Source organism: Barbus barbus (assembly GCF_936440315.1).
Source record: "Barbus barbus genome assembly, chromosome: 5".
In the NCBI taxonomy this organism is placed as follows: Eukaryota; Metazoa; Chordata; class Actinopteri; order Cypriniformes; family Cyprinidae; genus Barbus; species Barbus barbus.
Window position 1 is genome coordinate 5261669 of NC_136733.1, and position 20018 is coordinate 5281686.

The following is a 20018-nucleotide window of genomic DNA, read 5'->3' on the forward strand; positions in this document are numbered from 1 at the left end:
ATTTTATATACAAAAACATTTAACTAAAAATAACGAAAAATATATTTTTTTCAAATATAAAGTCCAAAAAAGACCAAAGGAAGTATCGTAACAGTAATCTATTACTCTTTGTGCAGTATGTTCTTGTACTCATCTGAAGTGATATAACTTTGTGTAAAGAACAATCCAAAATATAAGTCCTTCTTGCAAATCTAAACTTAATAGCTAATATAATATTAATTTTGATTAATTTTAATAGGTTATAAAAACTATTTCCTGCAGTGTAGTTCATTTTAAAAACAATACATGCAAAGTATTGACTGTAGCCCACTACTCGCTTATGGCAGTACCTTGAAGACCTTCTTGGCCCATGTTCTGAAGGATTCCTCTTGGCCGCAGAGTTCATCTCCCTCTCCCATGCGCAGGATTCGTTCCCCACCGAGCTCTTCGAACAGCGTGTCCACTGCGTGGGCAAACGCACAGAAGTGTGGGTATGCCCGAGAGCCAAGGCCAAACACAGAGAATCTGCATGGGAGAAACAGAGTGTTGAAAACACTTTAAGCACATGAACACAAACAAATAGAGGTACCGTATATACAAAACGAAGCGTATTATAAGAGTGGGACGGTTGTGGACATCAAGCCAGGGGCTGTGAGCTTTGATCCTGAAACTATGAAAACTAAACAAGGATGAAATTCAAGGCCAGAGAGGATGTTACGCAAGCATGTGCACATGCATACGCACAAAGCTCACAAGTCAGAGTTGATTTGCAAAAAGTGTGAAATTTCTTTTGATTGCTTTAGGATGGGATTTCTTTTCAAACTAAACTTCTTTTAGATGGTTGTTCTCTGTTCTTTTGCTCTTTGTATTTTTAGTTTTCAAGAAGTTGATGAAATTCAATTTAAGCCAGAGGGACCACAAAGACCAAATACACACACACACATACTGTACATAAAGACACAGGAGAATATCATAAAAAAGTCACCACAAAATCAAAAGAAAAAATACAATAGAATATTAGAAAATAAGTAAATATATTTTGCATAAAGAAATTAATTTTAAGAAATGTAGGGATTTTTTTAAACCATTAATAATTTGTGCATTGAAACATTTTCCCTCATTGTAAAAAAAAATATATGATTATTAAATCAGGGCAGCTTATGTTTTTATTGAACTCATCGAAATAAGTTGAGAAATGTTAGCTTTTTATATGAAATTCAACTTGATTTTTTAAGTCAATTTAATGCAATTTAAGTTGAAATGACAACCAGGTTATTATACATAAGAATTTAAGGCAGCAACTGAAATTAAATATTTAAGTTAAAATAGATGGAAATTTTCTAGTGCTGAATTACCATAATTATTTCTTTATTGTTTGTCATTGAACTCATGTATCAATTAAAGCCATTTTAAGTCCTTTTGCATTAAAAAGTTTTTGTATTGTGGCATAATTTATATAACATAACAAAATCACCCACAAAATAATTGATTTTTGATTGAAAGCCAGAGGGACCATACAGACACTAGAAGAAACCAAAGAGAAGAAAATGATAAAAACAAGTTCAAATCCCCACAAAATCAAAGGGAAAAAAATTGCTAAAGAAAATAAGAAAACAAGTAAATATATTATCCATAAAGATAATTAATTTTATGAAATTTAGGTCTGTTTTAGGACCGTTAAGAGACACTTTGCCTGAATTACTGTAATGTAATTTTATTTAGTTATTGTTCGTCTTTCACTGAAATCAGTTATCAATTAAAGCTAGTTCAATACAAATTTACATAAAAAAATATATATATATATATTATTTATAATAATATGAGAATCTGGGAGGAAATGTGTTTAATTGTGTAAAAATCTTTGCATTGTGGCATAATTTAATAAATATCTTTAAAAAAATGACAAAACCTTCTTTTTCCCCTCTTTTAATTTTGAGGTGGAATAACCCAGACATGTTTTTAAAAAGTTTAATAGTTTAATATTTTCTCCAAATACAGGCAGTACAGTACCTGACATTAGCAAGTGGTCCAGTGCTCTCAAAGTTGGCTTTGGATTCAGGTTCGTCGCTGGAGGATTTGCGGGTATCAGAATATGAAGAGACGCTGTTAAAACGCACCTTGTACGTCCTGAGGGACAGAAAAAGAGATTTTTTGTGTGTATGTTTATGTGAATGGTTCCAGCGTATAGAAGAGAGAAGAAATGCATGTTACGTGTCAGTGTGTGTGCCTGTTGCATATATGTTAGACTCTGTGTAGGTGTGTGAACTGAAACACTGAAAAAAATTAATTATGGGAAAGCAGATGGGTGGGAGGACGAGAAGAAAATCACTCGCTTGCATCTCCACTCGCGCACACACTCACTTTCTGTCCTCTACGCTGGTGGTGGGATGTCTCATCTCCATCAGTGTCGCACCAAATTTCTGTAGAGTGGAAAAGGGGAGAAAGAAAAACAGGAGAGAAGTTACTGGCCCTTCCCACGCATGTTTTCAATCACAAATTCAACCAGGACCTGCCAGCATAATGCAGGTTCTCCATTGTACAGGATATGTGTGAAGTCCTTTATCATCATGATGAGAACATTCTGTTGTGTTGTGAAGTGTTGACAATTTGATTCAAAGCAAAACAAAATGATTGATGTGCTCATTGAAAGCAAACTTCTACTTTAATAACTCACCTCTCCGTTTTCAGGAGGGTCCCCATTGCCGAACGTACTTGTCACCACTAACACAAGTGTCTCGTGTTCCAAGTCGACGGTGTCATATTCATCCATGGACATCACCTGCAGAATCAAATAATACAGCATAATACATATCACAACTCGCTTGTGCTGCTACATGTACGTGATATTATAACCTCAGTACCAACATCATCCATCTAAATAGTTGTATAAGTCCTATTCTTGTTGTTTATTAGTTTATTGTTGTTTTATGATTATGATCCATTTTTTGAGATTTAGACATAAGAGAGAGGAGACCATGGGGAGAGTCAGGGAATGTGACTGGAACATTATTCAGTATTATTTCAGTATTTTTTTCACATTATAGCATGGGATTTTTGGGGCAATGCGATTATTAAATATACTGTCATTGTCAGACGGAAACCTCAACATTTTTTTTTTATTGGTCACTCTTTATGTTTTGAGTGTAGGTTTTGCAAACATTTACCCAATGAAAAGTATTAAAAAGAGCTTGTGAATGAATCTTGTAACTCCATTGGATCCTACAACTATCAGCAAAACCTCATAGCTCCACCACGCTTTTTGGCAATGAAAGGTTAAATAAAGAACTTCTTTCTTGAATTACTATTGAGTTTTATTTATTAAAGGTGGGGTATGCATTTTTTCAAAAACGCTTTAGAAAACGTCGGGGCAGAGTACCAAAACAACCTTGTAGCCAATCAGCAGTAAGGGGCGTGTCTACTCATGATGTGGGGGAGAGAGCGCTCAGTGCACATGACAGACTTTAGCCGAGCCGTTCGACGTTAGAAATATAGAGATGGCAGATAAAAAGCAAAAGAGGAAAACATCTCCAGAACAAAAGAAGGCTTACACCTTGTCTACACCAGTTGTCGTGACACTGGTGATGTTGAAAATCATTTGAAATTTGTGTCAATACGTCATAAATAGAACGCAGCAGCAGTTTACTGTCGGGATCCAGTGTAGACAGCATTATTAGTGAGTTCTACAGTATTATTCTACAGTATTACACGTCCGGTGTAGACACGGTGTTACAATAAAGCAAGAAGTAGGACCCGTGTAAATATCAGATCAGCTTTCCAGTGCTGGAGAGAACTTAAGGAGCGGGACGGCCTGCGATCGGACGCCAAGGTTGCTTTGTTTCTTCTCGATAGGTGAGTAACATTGGTTTTGCTTTGTATCACAGAACTAATCGTTGCCTGGGTTGTTGTACGTATGTGTGGGGCGGAGCTATCAAAATAGGGCTAGGGGCATGTTTGTTTTGGTGATTTGAAATATCAACATTGGCTAGCAGAAATCACTTACCCCACATTTAAAGAAACAATCTATAATGTCTATAAAGGCTAATGTTTTGTATATTTGAGGAGCAGGGAAGATTGTCTTTGTTCAGCTTTTGCCGTCTAATCATGTCTTATACAGCCTTTGCATAGCACTTCATCTTTTATGGGCCAGTAACTTCTCTCCTGTTTTTCTTTCTCCCCTTTTCCACTCTACAGAAATTTAGTGTGGCACTGATGGAGATGAGACATCCCACCACCAGCTATGACAACTAAAGTAGGGACCCAAGCCTTGTCTGACACTCAGAATATTACACTTGTGGATATGGACTTTCTTGACTTGGGCCAATAAGCAACTACCTAAAACACCCAAAGATCACAGTGGCCACTTTTGCACCAGCAAGCATGTAATCTAGTTATTTGTAATGTTAGTGAAAACATATATAACGCTTCATCCACTAGACATAGCCATTTTGGTGTGATTGGTTTTTCTGTCTCATTTGTAGGCCAGGAGCAAAAGTTTGGATATTAGATCAGCGTTTGGAGAGATTTTAGGCAATGTTTTCGAGTGTGAAAAACCACACAATGTGCATCAAGAATGGGAAGCACGTTATCTCTTGATCCTAACGTACCGCCAAAAGGGGTGTAGAGGTAATGAACAGTTTGTACGTCGCCTAACAAGCAGCTAATGCTCCATGATACAATTAACAGAAAAGACGCATCAGTGCATGTGGCAGGGCAAACGCCTTCAGGACATGAGGAGAGAGAGAGAAGCGGTAAATCTGCGTCATCTGCATGTAAATCACGTAATAACAAGCGCACATGAACGAGATTGATTATTCTGCTAGATTATTAAAATAACTTTGCATTTAACTGCTATCCCAAGGCAAAATACGTGATCAACTCAAAACTTTTATGAGTGTAACGGGATCCTATCTTAACCTACAACTTAATTCCTGGGTGAGTTGATTCTTGGCATTTGATGGCATTGGAGGAAAATAAATTGTGGCAAAAGACGCATCTGTGTAAGCCATCGCATAGCAAGCCTTGGTGTGAAAATAGCTTTCTCACTCTGCAATCTGCAGTCTTGAATTGAAAGGGAGATTTTGGTTGTGAAACTAAGAGGATACATGTGTCTTACGTCAATATTCTTTGTCATTTTGTTTACATCAATGTTTAAGTGCAAATCCACTGAAGGCAGGCATTCATTGGGGATGAATAGGAGATGGGAAGGGTTTTAAGAATCACGTACAAATGTCAATCTATTATGTGCCGTTCAAGAACAACGGGCTTACCTTGGCATCAAACGCATGCTTGAAAATCTCACAGAGCGTTTTTGCATAGTCCTGCGATTTCCCAGTTTCTGTGGCGAACAAGATGGTGGCTTTGACTCTCTTGGCCATGGCTTGTCCCATGAGTTTGGCAGAAAATTTCACAGCCCTGCAAATTGCACACAAACATGTCAGATGCAAGAAGAATTTCTGCAATAAATTTATTGAATTGAACTAAATCAACACTGAACTTCCTGACACTACAGGGTCTCGGCAGAGTTTTTAAAATCAAATTTAAGGCTTTTTAAGATCTTTTTTTCTTCAGAACCAACTGTTACAAGCTCAAAATAAACCATGCATCTTAAAATATTATACTTTATGAAACAGGCACAAGTTCAACTGAAAAACAGGGTTACTGCAAGTTTAAAATTTGAAGAAATGTTTTATTCAATATATACATATGTACTGATGTTGGTTCATGTACCAATATATCAATACATATGTCGAGCGATAGTAGATTTCGCTGATATAATAATGATGTGTGGAAAGACAGATTACAGATTATTGTGCCGATACTAATAAAACCTATATACTGAATATGTGAAATCTTTCGTTCCTGTGATGGGCGGCCCAGGGAGAAGTCACAAGAATTTACATTGAAATAAATAATACCGTAATAAATAATACGGTTTATTGTGTATCTAAATGCCCATAATAACAAGGGGAAAGTAAACATAATGTGGGACTTTTAATTATAAACAAGCCTGGAATATGAAGAGACTCTTATTTTGAGGTTCAAAAAACACATTATTTCCACATACTGTACATTATTGTTGCTCCTCTATGCGTCGATTTATACAAAGCTCATCGTTCTGAGAAGCGAGGCGTGCTCTGATTGGCCAGCATGAGACGGAAATGTTAAGCCCCTCACCGTATTGTAATACCGTGTCCCGGCGCGACGACACAAAAAACAATAAAACCCATTATATACAAGGTATTTTTTGCATCCAGTGGGGACATAATTACTGATTATAATGACTTATACTGTCTTTTTACGCAGTGTGATGCAACATTACCATGTCTGCATTTGTGATCGGAGAAACGACAAACAACAGGCACTACTCTACACTGCTCAAACCTCGCGTTTGAATCGTCAGTGGCAAATTCTTTAAATAACAAAACGTACTTACAGGCTGTGCGTCAAAAGCGCCAGACTGTCCTTGCAAAGTTGGAATTGCCCCACTTTATAGAAACAGCCTTGGTGCAAGCCAGCATAGTAGGTTACTCTTCCAGCTTCAGGAAATAGTCCTCCGTAAAATGCGCTGCACACTCGAATATTTGCGTTGAACAGTGTTGTAAAAACAACTTAACCACTGATTTCTAGTTGTGTCATCTTTTGGAAGCCCAAACAAAGTACTTTCGCATTCACAACAAAACACAGCATCTCCAGGACATGGCGCCGGTGTTGTGCCCATTTTCAACTCCCCTTGTTGAAATTGCTACCTGACTGCCTAATCCTAACCCCACCCCTTATGCTAACCCCTCCCACACACCTAAGCCTAAACCTACCATTACTAGGGGGTTAATAATATGGCGGGGGTCAGATCCGCCTTCTTTCTTTGCGCATACGTTTGGGCAGTGTTATGCAAATTTCCCCACACTGTGATGTAGACATGTGGGGGCATGTTTGAATGAACCGTTTTAGGTGGGCGTGGTCGAGTCTTAACTTTTATAAAGAATATCTCTTTGGTTTTGAGACTTTAGTCCTTGCAAATTCAGGGATCTTATCTATGCACAAACAGCTTGTAACACACCAAAGAGAAAGGAAAACTTGATATCACATCATATGACGCCTTTAAGACTTTTCTTGTAACATGCAAGATATTAAAGTCTTTTTATGACCTTTAATTTGGTCTAAATGAATTTAAGACATTTGAAGGACTCAAGGGTATCCTGAACCTTTGTCTTTTTAGAGATGATTTACAGCAGAATATGAATTTGTTCTTGAAGTATGCATAATTGATTCTGTTATTTTGCTGTTTATTACTGTGAAGCTGCTTTGAAAAAATCTGTATTGTACAAAGCACTATATAAATAAAGGCGACTTGACTAAAAAATCTCATCGATTATGACAATGTGCAACAGCGTTCCTGAAAATTATCTCTTCCACCACCTCTCAGCGAGAGTTCAACACGCTGACAGACACTTTCCCCTCATTTCCGAGACCACAATCACATAAACGTCGCTACAGTATATCCTGCGGGCAATTACTGTAATAGCTCAGAGGCTGAACGATGAAGGGACACTGAAAGAAACCTGATTACACCCGAGTGTGATTCAGTGAGTTAGACTCACTCTATTCTCAGCATAATAACGAGGAAAATATGGTGGAAAGCACGCTTAAACAGCCATTAACACAACAGCCTGCTGAAGTTCCCGGGCTAGGGGTTATAATTACAACAAAAGGCTGGCAAAGATGTTGAGCGCTGCAGACGGCCAGCCTTCATAAGCGCCATACAGGTTAAACTCAATGTACACTTTGTGCTTGAGACAAAAACAAACAGGTCTCGAGCTCTTCACCCACTCACTTGGCAAGTTTCTTGAATCCAATTGTTCTTTTCTTTGTAGGCGTTCCATTCACCCCCTTCCACACATGAGTGTTCCACGGGTCAGGCTGGACAGTGAAAGAAAGAGAGAGTGAGACAAAGTAACAGAGCATATTTCAGTAATGAGAAATACAGGCTGATTGTGATCAAGTGATTGTAGTCTGAGTTCTGCAAAACCCAGAAACTCCTAAAACCCAGAAATTGAATTGTATATTTACTATTTTACCATTTAAAACCAAACCAGTTTAATTAATTAATTTGTTACATTTATATAGCGCTTTTCTGGGTACTCAAAGCGCTTTACATAGAAGGGGGGGAATCTCCTCAAACACCACCAATGTGCAGCATCCACCTGGATGATGCGACGGCAGCCATATTGCGCCAGAACACCCAACACACACCAGCTTACTAGTGGAGAGGAGACAGAGTGATGAAGCCAATCAGTGTATGGGGATGATTAGGAGGCCATGATGGTCAGAGGCCAATGAAGAAATTTTAATGGGATTTTTAATGACCACAGAGAGTCAGGACCGCGGTTTAACGTCTCATCTGAAGGACGGTGCTTTTTAGAGTATAGTGTCCCCGTCACTACACTGGGGCGTTAGGACCCACACAGACTGCAGGGTGAGCAACCCCCTGCTGGCCTCACTAACACCTCTTCCAACAGCAACCTAGTTTTCCCAGGAGGTCTCCCATACAGGTACTGACCAGGCTCAACCCTGCTTAGCTTCAGTGGGTAATCAGTCTCGGGCTGCAGGGTGATATGGCTGCTGGTTTAAAAGTTTACTTTTGTGAAATGATTTGCTTGAAATGTGTTTGTGCTTCTTTCTTTTTAATAGATGCTACCTTGTTTACCTTACTTTGCGCAATTACATCCATGTATATTTTGCTATTTAAATTAAACATGGATGATAAATTAGGCTCAAAAAGTATATTTATGATTGTTCTCATTAGTGAAAATCAAAATCTTGATATTACTTCAATGTAGTGCTGCCAAACGATTAATTGTGATTAATCGCATCCAAATAAAAGTTTTTGTTTACATAATATGTGTTTGTGTACTTTGTATATTTATTATGTACGTATATATAAAAGCACACACATACAGTATATATTTTGAAAATATTTACATTAAAATATTAATATTCAAATAATTTATATTATATATTTGATATATAAACATAACATATTTTTCTTAAATATATGTATGCATGTGTTTGTATTTATATATACATAATAAATATACATTAGGTGTGTAACAATACGCGTATTTGTATTGAACCATTCAGTACAAGGCTTTCGGTTCGGTACGCATTACAAACCGAATGATTCGTTGGACTAATCCTATTACGTTTGGAAAATAAAAGCTTAAAGTGTGTGAAATATTAGTGCCACTGCGCTCAACACCGCAGCCCAAACGACGCAACTAACATGCTGTCTACCCAGTGATAACCTCCCCTTGCTGGGGTGCGTCGAAAGATGAAAATCTTGTATCGACGATAGCCAGAGATATTGTCAAAAACATCTTATTGGCAATATTAAGAGGATTTGGCACTTCCAATTAATGTAGGCCTGTTACATTCTTATTTTTATTAGGCCTATTATTATTATGAAGTTACTTTTATTATTAAATTAAAAAAGTAGCTACAATTAATTTGCCCCGCAATAATTAACGCATAACTGACGCGCTGCGAGGATAAGATTATATTTACTCCTCAATTAAAATGTCTTTTAAAAAGGTCTTTTAAAACAGGTCTATTTGGGAATAAATGAAAACAGCTATAGGCTATATCGTTATCAGCATATGTTGAAGTAGGTTCATCTCTCTTTGTCTCTGAGAGAATATGCGGCGTCAGATGCCGAAAGCTCCATCCTTACGTTTTTACTTTCACTTTCTGCTTATAGTGAATTGACTGAGATTAAGACGTTCATCGGCATAAATCTTGCGCAAAGTTTGCACGAGTGCAAACCCTGCTGCAAACGCATGCTTGTGTGATATCCATTGGCTCGCCTTCATGGTTTAAAACAGACATATTTCCAACATTGCGATGTAACCAATTGCCCCGCCCCCCCGTATCGTAAACGTACCGAACAGTGACACCACTGTGTCATATCGAACCGAACCGTGAATTTTGCGAACCGTTACACCCCTAATATACACAGTACACACATATATATTATGTGAACAAAAACTTTTATTTTGGATACGATTAATTGCGATTAATCGTTTGACAGCACTATGTAAACTGTAAACTGTGTTCAATGTAAACTGGACAAAAGACATACCTGGTACTCAAAAGAAGGTGTGAGGCGATAGTTGAGCATTTCCTGGTGGAAAACAGGTGTAATGCTGCCTGACATGGGCGGCACTATCCAAACCCAGTCACCCGGACAGCCTCCCCTCACTCTGTACTCATTCTCCATGTGCTTCATGAAGGATTCGGTGGCTGAGTGATGGTCTACTATGGTAACCTTTGACATCTACAAAGGAAAAATTGGAAAGAGTGAAACCAGATCAGAGAGTAAAACTAAGATTAAATTCAGCTTGTGAAGATAATCAACCAGTATGGTCTTTCTGAAGCTGGTAAAGCTAGTCAAACAGCGCCTCATGCAAAAGCACAACATCTAAACCGTAAAAACTGATTCTTAAAACATATTTTCTTGTTGACTACAGTTTTTGGGTTTACTTACTATTCTAAAGTATTGGTTTTGACAAATATATTGTTGTCAAAAGTAATATAATTTACAATTATTATATGTTCTCTAATAGAATCATAAAGAATAGAATCAATAAAATGTCAATGATTGATAAAGAAAATGTCCATTATATATCCCAAATTGCGTGTGTGTGTGTGTGTTTTTTTTTATCTGACACAAGTCCAGTGTGTTTTCCCAGCATACAAACAGCAACAATTGTGCGCATTGTTATTTTCAAATGCATTTTATCTTATGATGCTTAATGCATCATGTTGACGTAAGTCAATACAACCTGCAATTAAATCCACAGATTGGCTTGTATTGCAGCACATCTAGTTTTCCAAGTAGATTTAATTGTTATCTGCCATTGTTTTGACTCCATCCGCAATTATGAAAGATAAGAAAACTGAGCACAGCTACTTACTAACGTCTAATTAGTTTATCAGTGTTGAAACGGCTCCGTAAAAGCCTTTTAGCAAGAAATAAGGTCTTGTGGGTAAACAAACTGCAGGGGGTGTGCAATAAATATCAATAAAAAATGTTTCCTCAGTCACAGGAGCTTTCAGTTAAATGTCCTAGGTGCTTAACTCTAATAAATAGAACAGAAGGGATTCAGGCTTTTGATTTGTGAAAGCCTGTTTATGCTTTGTCTTTATGAATGCTGCATAAATGTGAACGCAGGGATTTGCTTTTAGGCTCTGGGAGAAGCTGTGTAAAGAGATGAACTGAAAAATTGAGATACTGGCAAAAATAAAATAAACGTGACTGAAAATAAGACTAGTGTAAGATTACATGTGAGTGAACCTCACAAAGCTTGTCAAAAACATGTCTGGGTTGCGTTTGACAACAAAAGAAAAAAAAAAGAATTAGAAATTACATTTTGTATAAAGTTTGTGTTTTTAAGGGCTTATTTTTAGTGTTGTGACGTTATTTACAGTATATGACAAATTAGCACATCTCCACATCTAATTATTATTATTAGAGTAAAAAAATTTAAAAAGTAAAAAAATTATTTATATTGTGGTTGTATTTATTGCACTCTTGTAATTTATACTGATTATGATTTTATTTATTACAGTATATGTATGTGTGTGTTTATTTAATTATTTATTTAATTAATTGTTTATTTTTTGCTACTATCAAAAATATTGACATAATCAGACTTAAATTTGATTAAAATAAAGCCACATTGTCTAAACTCTAAATGTTAGTAAAATAGGCTGTATTTTAAGATTTTGACTTTTTTTATTATTATCATTAAATTCACCCATCCATGTGTGTTCACCCCACCTGGAAACTATAGAGGACCGCGATGTTGATTTCCACCAGTGCCTGGTCCTTCCACAAGGATGAAGTCTTCCTCGTGTCCAGCCCCATCATTGTAGCTACTTCCTGAAATGAAGAGAATTAATCATCATGTACAGATAGACTATTCATACTGTATTCTCTCAGGATCCGAACTAAGGTTAATAGAACTGTCACTCATGATCTGCCTCTATAGATCAGGAAGATCTGGAGCCACCATAAGACTTTCTAAATACATTCTATAGTCAAAATATTGGACACACTTGACATGAATATGCCGTAAAAACCTTCTGAAAGCTGATACTTTATTGTTTTTAAATTATATTTGCAGATATATAAAATCTGATGGGATTGTAATAACATGAAGGTGAGTGAATGATTTTATATAGATTATTAGAATATATTTGAGATATATATTTATATGTAGTAAAGCAAACTGATTATATAGGCCAGTTGAAACTGTTAGTGAATTTATTTTGTAGTATAAAGGGAGTGTGAAGGAGAGAGTGTAATACTGAATGAGTAACATAATGATGATTAAAAACAGCATGTTTATGAATTAAAATCTGCATAAATTAAAGAGAGCAATTCAAAACAGGATAAACAATGCGTAATATACCGTATAATCAACTTAATCCATTGTAACGGCTCATCAAACACAAACGTGTCATTCCTAATTTCCTGTTGGTGTACAATGTCTAATGCATATGCATGACATTTATAATGATCAAATGTAATGCAGTCTGGCTTCATACTGTGGTAATGCAGTGAAAAAAGTACAACTTCTTAATGGTGCAGGGGTGATTTATGGCTGTCTGGTATGGTACCTCAAGTATGTTGTATCGAGAGCTGTCGCAGAAGTCTCTAACACCGATCTCGGTCCCCATGTACCAGCCGCTGAAGGGGCAGGCTGTGAACTCCAGTCCCCCGATCTCTAACAGCATGCTAGACACTGCAGGAAGGCCGTACCACTTTAAATTCAGCTCCTTAAACCATTCGAACCTGGACAGACACAAACAGAAGAACGGTCAATATTGAACCCAACGCAGGGAGAAAAGTTAAATGTGTAAATGTTTTTCAGCGAAAGCTTCTTGAGGTTTATTTGCATAAAATAATGTAGTCAGTAGAATATCTTGGCACATGCAGATGTACACCATTAAGCTTTTAGAGTATTCCGTTTACAGTTTCCATCATAATTTCTCTGTAAGTAAATGTGCACATAGTGATCACTGCCAAAACTGTCATTATCTCTAAACCGGCACCTGCAGGTTTCTCAGGTGTTGCGCTAAGAGGCCAAATCCGCCTCCGTCTGTTATTAAAGCTGAAAACACAAGTACTCTGGTGGAATGGCTGATCCATGCAGAAGTTTTCACACAATTATTGCACTAAACATGGCGCCCATTATTGTCGCAGCATAATACCAGCATTTTCCCCCCAAAGAAACAATATGTAAATGCATCTCCTCTATTTACATAATGTTTATTTGGCTAGTCATTTCTTTGAGCAGTTTGAGGCAAACTTTCAATAACGGGCATTATGTCAATTCAGGTAAAAGTTAAATGCTGAAAATTGTTGTTTTGTTATGCTAACCATCTTATAATTGTTGTTTTTCTATTAGTGTTTCAAGGCTGTGGACATTTCCAACCTGATCTCATGGGAAAACAACTATTTTATGATTTCATATGTATGAAATAAAAATTATTTTTTAGAAAAATAGTAAGCATGAAGGTCTACCCCTAAACATAACCCCAACTGAAGATTGAGTAGACTGTACAAATATGTATAAATGAGATCATGCAAATTCAAACAAATTATTAGGCCAAATTGTATAATAGTTATGAATTGCCATGAGATGCCATTTCCTTAGAATGTTTGACTTGTGCAGTTTGACTTCATAATGGTAAAATTAGCCATCCACACACTGAATTCAAGGTTTACTTCAAAATCCTCAAAAACGCCCTATCGCAGAGTGGTACACAATATGCATTACTACATTTACTGATTTCTTGAATAAGAGGAGCACCATGGTCATTTTCATTTACACTTAAAAAAGCTGTTTATTTTTGCACATGGGCAGTGTATGAGCAAGTGTTCTGTTTTACTTTACCCACTTGCTAGAACATATAGCTGAAAATGATTTTGTTTATATTATTTAGTTTCATTCAGTTTAATTGCATATGTCCACTTTTACTCTTTGATGAGAAGTTTAACTTTTGCATGACTCTTGAGTTAGTAGCTATCAATGCTTAATTTAATGGCAACTCATGCTAAATTCTTTTCAACGCTGATTAATTAAAAAAGATATAGATGCATGATGGACGATTCACTCTTATCTAGACCTGTGACACACAGAGTATCTCAGGACACAAGTATCTGATCATCTGAGACACATCAGTGTCAAACTGACAGCATTAAACAAGCAAATTGAGGCAGGATCTGGAAAAAGGGCAAGTTTTATGCCAAATTAGCCCACGTTCCTGAATGTACGTGCAAAAGCTCTCAGCTTGAGTTCTCTGTTGCTATGCATCCTGAAGCTCTGCACATTACAGCCTCTCTAATATGCGATTTCCCTTCGGTATGTACAATTATTAGAATCTGGGTGGATGAACATTTGAGGTGCAAAGTGTTTTAAGAACTGGTGTGATTCAGTAATGTTTCTACACAAGTTTGATGAGCATCAAACAGTCTGAACACTCTACAATATGTTTGGTTGCTCTTACTTTGGATGTGTGATGGGAACCTCAAGCACGAGATCATCAGGAATCTCAAAAAGCTCTGGATCGTTCCCATTGGCTTGGAGAAGAAGGGGCAAAACATCAAAGCGGCTTTTTGGAGCTTTCCATCCTTGCTGAATACAGATCTACAAGTCAAAAACAAACATGTTTGCTAATGACCATCTTGGACCTGCTAAAGACTTCTTTAGGTCAGCTAGAAACCAGCAACCAGGTTCCAAAACACAGACTCCAGCTTAAGCTGGATTTTGCATTGCCCCAAAACAACTCAAACACAATTAACAATGTTCGATTAAACAAACATCAACCCAGTGATAACAAGAAATGCCTATGATGTCCCAAAATATGTTTTTTATCAATCAGTTTGACTCTTTATTTTTCTATGTGCTTTTTTGATGCCTGTGACTCTGACAATCAAAGCTATTGCAATGTAGCTTCCCATCTCACCTCTGTAAGCTCCACTGAAGCCGGATCTCCGAGAATTGACCCATCAGGCTGCTTGTAGCCTGCGTACCGGATCAACTGGCTGTTCCAAACCCGGAAGTCATGCTTCCCGTCTGTCCTCTGGGGGAAGATGGTAATAGCCGATCTGCACATCAGAGACAAGGGGTAATGCTGAGATCCCTCTGGTGGATTCATACTTCAAATTCTCTAAAACAGGCAGTTTTACAGACTCCATAAAATCAGACTTGTGTGACTCTGAATCCATGTCTGTTAAATCAAACCAGTTTTATATGTATAGTACTTTTCACAGTACACATTGTTTCAAAGCTGCTACACAGTTGCATACAGCAGATTAGGGCTCAGCAATAATTTAGTGTGTATTTTGCAACAATATAAACAAGCAGTTATGATCCTAAGTACATATACTTACATACATACACACACATATAGTGAGAAAGAGACAGAGAGAGAAAGAGCTGTGCGATAGTTTGCATTTTGCAACAATATTAACTAGGGATCTCCCGAGCCGATCTCAAGGATCGGGATCGGGGCCGATTAAGCATTTTTTTTGACTGATCGGTATCGGCTTTCCTAAGCCCGAGCCACAGGTGATTCTATAGCTGTCATGCCTGTGTTGTACAATAGGTGGTGTTATGCGCTTTCAACACTCCATCACCATTAAAAGGAAAAGAAGACACTCAAATGTGGGTGCGTGGTTCACGAGAACAATGAGATCTGTTCTAGCGCGTCACACTCCTTTAAGATTCCGTGTTAAGCGTATTTGATGTTCACTTCATGTAAGGAATCACTCTACAGTAATTTATTTACTATTTATTTTATCTGCCATCAGACTATCTGAGACGTCATTGTCATAATGTGTTGTTATGGGTTGCGTATTGCTTTGAACTTTACTGATAGACTGGCATTCGTGAACTTTATGCTCTCTAACCTTATCTCATCTTTTTTTCCCCTTTATGTTGCAGTTATTCTGCTTATTTTACATATAAAATACAATAAGTTTCAATACAATCAGTAGTCCCATACTAATAGTCTAATCACAGTCTGTTCACCATGTCTATCATTGTAACATGTTTACATCTACCAATGTCTTTCTACAGTGTTTGCATATACAGAGAGATAGTGTGTTTTATTATTTAGAAATATATTTACTGAGAAAAACGGTGACATGTTCAATACTTATTTTACCCGTTGTATAACTAAGTCCAACTTTATTTGCATGCATAGGGTAACCTCTAATAAAATCAATATATACAGATAAAATAAAATAATAGTATTATAAAATAAGTATTGAATGATTCTAAAGATGCTGCTGACATGAAATTTTCACCCGATGTCGGTAACAACCCAAGTAATCCATGCATACAAAGAAAACAAAACAAATAAGTTCAGAAATTAAGTTCCCTATCTGTCGGTCACTACGAGTTATGTCGTGACGACATAGGGGATTTACTTGGAAGCCCCAATCATCTCTGACTTAAGAGAAAACGCCAATGAAATTGGCTAGTGGATTTTGCATACCTGAGCCACTCCCCGTGCATACGGGTATAAAAGGGCGACAGGTGCATCCACTCATCCGATTTTTGCTTCGGAGCCGAGTGGATGAACGTGTTGATCTCCACAAAGCCATTCATCATCTGTCTGGAAGCTGTTCTGGTTGGCGTTACGGTGCGAACAGCGGTGTCCTGTCTGCAGCGATTCCCCTGGGCACTTCAACTGAAAGAGCAAATTTCCTAAAAGAGCAAATCATGGTCGGTTCACGTCTTTTTAAAGACGCTGTTCCGGCCGTGTCCTCTTGGTTGCGGTCGTTTCCTGTCCTCCGTAAACAGCCACGATCGTTGTCTTCAGTGTCTGGGGCTCCAGCACGCTGAAGCTGCGTTCGTGGATGGTTTATGCGTTCATTGAGCGTGTAACCATAGCAGCGCTGCGATCGCGCCTCTCTCTCCTCATGGGGATGGGAGGGGCCCCCTCTGTCACTACCCGCGCTGGCTTCTCTGCCACGAGCAGAGAACCATCGGCTAGTGCTCTGGGCGATCTGAGGGTTACAGTGAGAGCCTTCCGCCGGGCCAGTCCCCACGGACCTTTCACTCCTCCTGCAGCAGCTGTTCTGTGCGGCTCCCCGGTGATTCTGCTGTGCCGTCTCACGGCGTGCCCAGCAGTTTCATTCGGCGCGCCGATAGAGGATTAGATGTCGATCGCGGCATCGGGGGATGGGCAATCGTCCTCTGAGGATGAAGGTTCGGCGCAGCTGCGGGGTTCGCGGCCGCCGCCGAATCGGACCCAGAGTTGACGGCCGTGCTTTCCCGGGCCGCCGCGAGATCGGGCTGGAGGCGTGCACACCTCTCAGTCCTGAGCCCTCGCGGTGAGATGATTGGCTCCTCGGCAGAGGCTGTGGCTCGCGACCACGCCCTGCCCTGGTTCCTTTCTTCCCGGAAGTGCACGAGGAGCTGATGAAGTCGTGGACGGCCCCTTTTTACGGCCAGAAGCGGCGCGTCTGCCTCCTCCATCCTCGCTACCCTCGATGGCGGGGCGGCTAAGGGTGACGCTGACATTCCCCAGGTGGAGAGAGCGGTCGCGGTGCACTTGTGCCCGCGAAACGCCGCCACTTAGGGGAGTCGTTCGCGCCTCCCGTCCAAAGCCTATAGGCTGATGGCCGTTCTCGGCCAAAGCTTATAGTGCTGCGGGCCAGGCCGCCCCTGCCCTGCATGCCACGGCTATCCTGCGAGTACACAGGCCAAGGCATTAAATGCACGAGGGTAGTACCAACCCGAGGTTGACGCAGGAGCTGCGCTCAGCGACTGGCCTTGCCCTACGGGCAACGGAAGTCACAGCGCAGTGCCTCGGGAAGGCGATGTGCACACACTTGTGGTCCAAGAGTGCCGTCTGTGGCTCAGCCTGTGGAGAGGGGCGAAGTCGACAAAGTACACTTTCTCGAACGCTCTTGTCTCCCAGGCTGGACTGTTCGGCGACACTGTCGAGGACTGTGCCCAGCAGTTCTCGGCAGTACTGCAGCAGACCGAGGCCGTCCAGCACATCTTGCCCCGGCGTGATGCACCGCTCCGCCACAGGGCAAGCCCCAGTCTGCTGGTCACCGTGGGCGCCCTCCTGTGTCCCTTTGAGCTGCTCCGCCTTGTGCTGGGGCGTCGAGCCTCTTGCAGGAGCGTGGCGCCCCCCCCCCCGTGTTCCAACTGGCCCCGATATCGTCCAAGGAGGCGATAAAACGGCCCTGACACGGGCAACCCGGAGGTGTGGGAAACTGCTCTATCTCAGGAGATGGCGGGATCAGCGCCGCTCCTTCCCCCGAAGGAGGGTTGGGGGGAGAATCATTCATTCTGTTCCGCCGCTGGCTCAAGAAAGCCAGCGGTACCCACTTTGTCAAAAGAAGAGCAATTTCCTTTTTCCCCGGGTTATCAGGTTCGCGGGTTGACAGCGCGCGACGCACTGCCTCCTCACTCTCGCCCGCGACCCATCTTGCCAGCGGCCAAGAGAGTGCGGTTCGGGGACGCAGTGCCTCCCCACGCACCTCTAGCCAGTCCCCTTTGGGACCTAGGGAGTTCGGTAAGGATGCTTCAGAACGCGCTGCCTTCTGTACTATCCAGCCCTACTCCTCTGCGCTGCACCACCGCAGGTACGTCGATTGTGCCGTTGGAGCCCCTTGCACGGCGTCTGGAAGCGTGGCTTGCGCTGCCCAGCCCATCTCGGTGGCTCACGCGCACAATTCGACTCGGCTATGCGATTCAGTTCGCCAGGCGACCTCCCAAGTTCAGCTGCGTTCTCGAGACCTCAGTGGTAGCTCGGAACGTTCCTGTCTTGCGCGAGGAGATTGCTGTCCTCCTGGCAAAGGATGCAATCGAGCCGGTCCCTCCAGCCGAGATGAGGCAGGGGTTTTACAGCCCTTACTTCATCGTACCCAAGAAAGGCGGTGGTCTTCGACCAATCCTGGGGTGCAATCCCCAGGATTGGTTTGCAGCGATTGACCTGAAGGATGCTTACTGTCATGTTTCGATCCTTCCGCGACACAGACCGTTCCTACGGTTTGCGTCCGAAGGTCGGGCATGGCAGTACAAGGTCCTCCCCTTCGGGCTCTCCCTGTCTCCCCGTGTCTTCACGAAGGGCGTTGAAGGCGCCCTTGCCCCGCTACGGGAAGTGGGCGTCAGGGTCCTCAACTACCTCGACGACTGGCTCATTCTGGCCCAGTCCCGAGAGCAGTTGTGCGATCACAGGGAGCTGGTGTTACGGCACCTCAGCCAGTTGGGGCTTCGGGTCAACTGGGAAAGGAGCAAGCTCTCCCCTGGGCAGAGAATCTCTTTTCTCGGTGTGGAGTTAGACTCGGTGAGTAGGACGGCGCGCCTCATGGACGAGCGCGCCCAATCAGTGCTGAACTGCCTGAGTTCCTTCAGAGGCAGGACTGTGGTGCCACTGAAACAGTTTCAGAGGCTCCTGGGGCATATGGCATCCGCAGCTGCGGTCACGCCGCTCGGATTGCTTCATATGAGACCACTTCAGCACTGGTTGCACTCCCGAGTCCTGAGGTGGGCATGGCGCCGCGGTTCACTTCGGGTGAGTATCACGCGCGAGTGTTGCCGCTCCTTCAGCCCCTGGACGGACCGTGCTTTTCTACGGGCCGGGGTGCCCTTAGAACAAGTGTCCTGGCATGTTGTTGTCACAACAGATGCCTCCAGTACGGGCTAGGGCGCTACATGCAACGGGCAGGCAGCCTCGGGGCTCTGGACAGGGCCTCGACTGCTTTGGCATATCAATTGCCTGGAGCTGTTGGCAGTGCATCTGGCCTTGCGGCAGTTTCGGCCACTGCTGCTAGGCAAGCATGTGTTGGTCCGCATGGACAACACTGCGGCTGTGTTGTACATCAACCGGCCGGGAGGTGTACGATCACGCCGCATGTCACAGCTCGCCCGCCATCTCCTCCTCTGGAGTCACACGCAGCTCAGGTCGCTGCGCGCTGTCCACATTCCGGGGGAGCTCAATCGTGCGGC

The 20018-nt window shown here is 41.2% G+C and overlaps 1 protein-coding gene across 3 annotated transcripts in view; it reads right to left on the reverse strand.

Moving 5' to 3' along the window:
* The window catches only part of nos1 (nitric oxide synthase 1 (neuronal)), a gene marked incomplete at both ends in the record, with an annotated part of 54716 nt that overhangs the window by 13469 nt on the left and 21229 nt on the right, over window positions 1–20018 (reverse strand). For all 3 annotated transcript variants that reach the window (XM_079417562.1, XM_079417561.1, XM_079417560.1), the window contains 11 exons: window positions 330–504; window positions 1990–2106; window positions 2341–2399; window positions 2654–2758; window positions 5247–5391; window positions 7811–7896; window positions 10115–10309; window positions 11816–11917; window positions 12658–12832; window positions 14551–14690; window positions 15010–15151. In XM_079417562.1, coding sequence (XP_079273688.1) covers window positions 330–504; window positions 1990–2106; window positions 2341–2399; window positions 2654–2758; window positions 5247–5391; window positions 7811–7896; window positions 10115–10309; window positions 11816–11917; window positions 12658–12832; window positions 14551–14690; window positions 15010–15151 — 1441 coding nt within the window. The remainder of the gene's footprint in view (window positions 1–329; window positions 505–1989; window positions 2107–2340; window positions 2400–2653; window positions 2759–5246; window positions 5392–7810; window positions 7897–10114; window positions 10310–11815; window positions 11918–12657; window positions 12833–14550; window positions 14691–15009; window positions 15152–20018) is intronic.